This window comes from Cryptomeria japonica, chromosome 5 (assembly GCF_030272615.1).
Source record: "Cryptomeria japonica chromosome 5, Sugi_1.0, whole genome shotgun sequence".
Taxonomy (NCBI): Eukaryota; Viridiplantae; Streptophyta; class Pinopsida; order Cupressales; family Cupressaceae; genus Cryptomeria; species Cryptomeria japonica.
Window position 1 is genome coordinate 580,409,397 of NC_081409.1, and position 4,442 is coordinate 580,413,838.

At 32.6% G+C, this 4,442-nt stretch overlaps 1 protein-coding gene across 1 annotated transcript; it reads left to right on the forward strand.

Moving 5' to 3' along the window:
* The first annotated feature begins 522 nt into the window (after nt 1-522).
* LOC131036793 (pathogenesis-related protein 1C) lies at nt 523-1,398 on the forward strand. The gene has a single exon (XM_057968780.2). It carries the CDS (start codon nt 523-525, stop codon nt 1,183-1,185), a length of 663 nt encoding a protein of 220 aa, XP_057824763.2. The 3' UTR covers nt 1,186-1,398.
* The last annotated feature ends 3,044 nt before the right edge of the window (nt 1,399-4,442 follow it).

Below are 4,442 nucleotides of genomic sequence, written 5' to 3' on the forward strand. Positions count from 1 at the left end.
AGATATATGATATAGTTTAAAGGCATGTTATATTTTAATGGTTACCATTCACATTTCTATATTGGATCTACAATGATATGCACTTGGTATTTATCATTGCTTGTATAATAATTCATATGTAGCAATCACATGATTGTATATTGTTTCAAACTTGTACACTCTAAATTCTATCGTTGAATTTATTTTCTATTAAAGTAACACAAAATAAAAAATATTGATCATTATTGATTATGAAATATAAAAAAAATAAAAAAATAATATATATAACTGCTAAAAGTATTTATATGTAGAATTTTTTTAATACGTGGAAAGCCAAATCATCATCAAAAATTCATGGCAGGTAGAATGACCGTCAAATTGCGGGCAGCGTGGGAGGAACATAAAACATGAGAATGTCTGTCGACATTACGGTTAAAAGGTAACGAAAGATGCACAACCGTCCCTCGTTCGTGTTTCGTGAAATTTGTGATTTCTTTTCTTTCGCGGAAGAAAGATTTCACGTGCGGAAGAACCGATCCTTTGATGCACGCCATATTGAAAACCAAGTTGTTGGTGTTCCAAACATATCGACGTGAAGCTTATCTTTTAATACTCTTTAATGCACGCAATATTGATAACGAAAGTCAAGTTGATCTCTGGCTCTCCTCTACAAATACTTTCGATGGTAGTTATTCGCGGCAAGAAAAAGAGTATCTAGTCTTAGAGAAGGTTAAGATGTCTTTAATGTGGCTTGTTTTGGTGGTGTGCTTCCTGCACTTGTGCGCAGGGCAGGATTTGCAAACACAATATTTAAGCGCTCACAACAATGCGAGGTCTCAAGTGGGCTTTGGTCCTCTTGTGTGGGATGATACTGTCGCTACCTACGCACAAAACTATGCTAATCAACGCATGGCGGACTGTGCGATGCAGCATTCTAATGGTCAGTATGGAGAAAACCTTTTCTGGGGACGAGGAATGGAATACACGCCCGCAGATGCGGTGAGTCTTTGGGTTAACGAGAAGATAAATTACGATTATAATTCCAATTCATGTGCGCAAGGGAAAGTGTGCGGACATTATACTCAAGTGGTGTGGAGAAATTCGCAGAAGCTTGGGTGTGCTCGTGTTAAATGTAATAATGGCGCCATTTTCATCACCTGCAATTACGACCCGCGTGGGAATTACATTGGCATGAAGCCGTACTGACTTCATCATGTCTTCCGATGCATGGCCATTGTCTTTCATTAAATCCTGCGTCTCTGTGTTGTGTTTCTCATCCGTCTAGTATTCCTCTCCAAATAATCAGTGATATTGACCTGTTATACAGGTTGGCCTCTCAAAAAAGGTTTGTCCGTGTCTAGACCTCTTACTAGGTTAAAGTTATGCCACGCAATATTTTCTCCTAAATAATAAAAAAAATCACTTTTGGAAGTTCTTTTTGTTGTGCAATTTTAATATTTGTATGTTGAGTGCAATGATCATAACTGAAGATTTACTGAGCATGACGTTTGATGAACTCTATTGTGTTTTTGCAAATGAATCTGATATTGGGAACCATATTAAAAGCCATTATTTAATTCAAGTGCTCGAGAGGTTCAGTAAATCTTCTTTTTCTTATTACTAAATTATTATTATTTTTATTACTAAAATATTATTAGTATATTATCAGATTATTATATTTTTATTTTTATTTGTTCTTATTCTTATTCTTATTCTTGAGAGAAAGGTGGATGTTATGTACAAACACTTTCAATCCCCCATTGTAATATGTTTATCGACATAAATATAGAGTATTATTTAAGTTTTAATTTTGTGGAGGAATCTTCCATTAATAGCATAGTTATGGTAACTTGACATGTTTTGGCACACACTTAATATTCATGCCCTTTCTCATTATATTCATGTAGCTTCTTACAAATCATTGTCCATTTTACCCACCTTGGACACCATTGCCACAAAGGTTAAGTGGGTCATTTTTTAAAATTTAGTTATATTTCTTTTTTCACTAACATCCACAAAAGCTCATTATAGGTTGAGAGACCTAGATTTATACAATTACAAAATAATAAATATATGCATCAATAGGTACAAAATATAAATGCGGATACATAAAACAAGTATACTTAGCCTTCTTTAACATCTTAGTTAAAGTAAAGTATTAAGTATATCTGTATAAAACATTTTTAGTATTAACATACTAATTAGATAAAAATTACTCTTAGAAAGAATTAGTAAGGTTTTTTTCATATATGATTTTGCAAAGAAAATTACTTCATCTGAAATATTGTTTGAGGTGATATTATTGTTTCTCCTTTACTATAAATTGACATTACTTCTATAAAATTATAAATCATTTTAAAGAATTATTTAATTTAGTAAAATATAAAATTTTATAAATACTTAGATATGTTTTGTGTACAAATAATATTATATGAAAAAATGGTTCAGTTGAAAACTCCAATTCTTTGCCCTACCAGGGTTTGTAAGCCCTTCTCCTTCCCTTCAGCTGGCAGCTCTCTTCATTCTACTTTGGTTAATGGTGACCTCTTCGTACATGCTTTCACTACTGATGGTAATGGAAAATCATTCACTCCTAACAATAAGTGTGCCAAGTTGCATGATGTCTCCCACACTGACAAAAATTCATGTTCACTGCTAGGTATGGTATAACGGGTTAATGAGTTTAAAGCCACCATCTCTAGGAAAATGTCCCTAGGGCAAGGCCCGATCCTTTGCATATGCCAGTCTAGATGGTTGTACTCTTCTAAGGCTTTGGGAAATGGTTGTTTTTCCTATCCTTTTAGGGATCCATATTTTCAATCACCCAAATCCTTACTGATCTTTGTTGATTTGAGCTGTAATTGTTGGAAATATTCCTAGCTACCCCTCACCAAATCTGCCACTTCTGTATCCTCCATTATGGAGTCAGTTTTAATAACAAATACAAACAGCAAAAATAGGACACACGTTTTTGGGAAGTCTAATAAGCATTTTTTTATATTTTTGATTGTTCTAGAGACCTCCATAGAAAGAGGCATTTGTGATCAATTATGAGAAGTAGTAGAGCTGTTAGAGATAGGAAGATGAGTCTGTATGTTTTCTTGAGTCTGTAAGAGGATGCGAGTGTATGTTTTATTTTGTTTGATATAAAACTCTATTTTTACTTTGTTGTTCACTCCCCTATTCCTAACAGTGGTATTAGAGCCAATGGTAACTGTAGTCACATAAATCTGTCCACTTAATTAAATGAATACTTAGTATTTATTTGATTATTTAACCATCAATTAATAATTAATTAAATTAATATTTAATTAATTCATCTTAACCCTCTTCTCCTATTAATTAAATAAATTATTCAATTTATTTGATTTAATTCACTTAACCAAATTCAGACCATTAATTAAATAAATAAATCATATTTATTTAATTAAATATTCTCTCACATTTAAATAAATTAATATTTATTTAAAACCCCCAAAATCCCACCTCTCACATTTAAATAAATAAATCATTTATTTAAAATCACCTTTATCCTCCACCCACTTGTATTTTCCTACAAAAGCAAGTTGCACAACTATTTTAAATAAATTATTTATTTAAAATCCTATTTATCCTCACCCACTTGAAACCTTTAATGGTTTCCCTTAAAGTATTCAAACTTGATGGCTTTAAAGTCTTCAAACTTGATGGCTTCCTTCTATAGTCTTCTTAAAGACTTTAATGGTTTTCCTTAAAGTCTTCAAGCCTTTAATGGTTTCCCTCAAAGTCTTCAAGCATTTTAAATGCTTTATCTTCTTTTTCTCATTTAAATAAATTAATATTTATTTAAATATTTATCCAAATTCAACTTACACCATTTAATTGAAATAAATGATTTTATTTTAATTGAAAATACCAAAATTTCTCCCACTTGCATTTTCCTACAAAATCCACTTGTATGCCTAAACCCCTTCTAGATTCTTCTAAACCCTTCCTAATTAGCCTAATCCATCCCCTAAATATTGTCACATTCCTAAGCAAATTGGAGTCACTTCTCAAAGACTCCAAAGTCTTTGAAAAGCAATTAATGCTTTGTGTGTTCAACAAATTAACCCTCAAAGTCTTGGATAACCTTTGAAAGCTTCCAACCTTCAACCACTAAATGGCTCAAAGTCTTGGATAACCTTTGAAAGCTTTCAACCTTCAACCACTTAATCCCCAAAGTCTCCAATAACCATTAATGGTTAATTCAACCCTCCCACATGGTTAAAACATTTGTTTTGACTCAACCTCTACCCAACCCAAAGGTCTCATCAGGCCATTAATGCTTTGACCATGATTATCTCTTAAACATTTGCACAAAGGTTTATCCTTGGATTAACTCTTAATCCAATGGGTAATCTTAATTTAGACTTGACCCTTACCTTCTAGATAACCATGAGGTCTTCTCAGGCCTTTAATGCCTCCAACCTCTTCTCTCAACC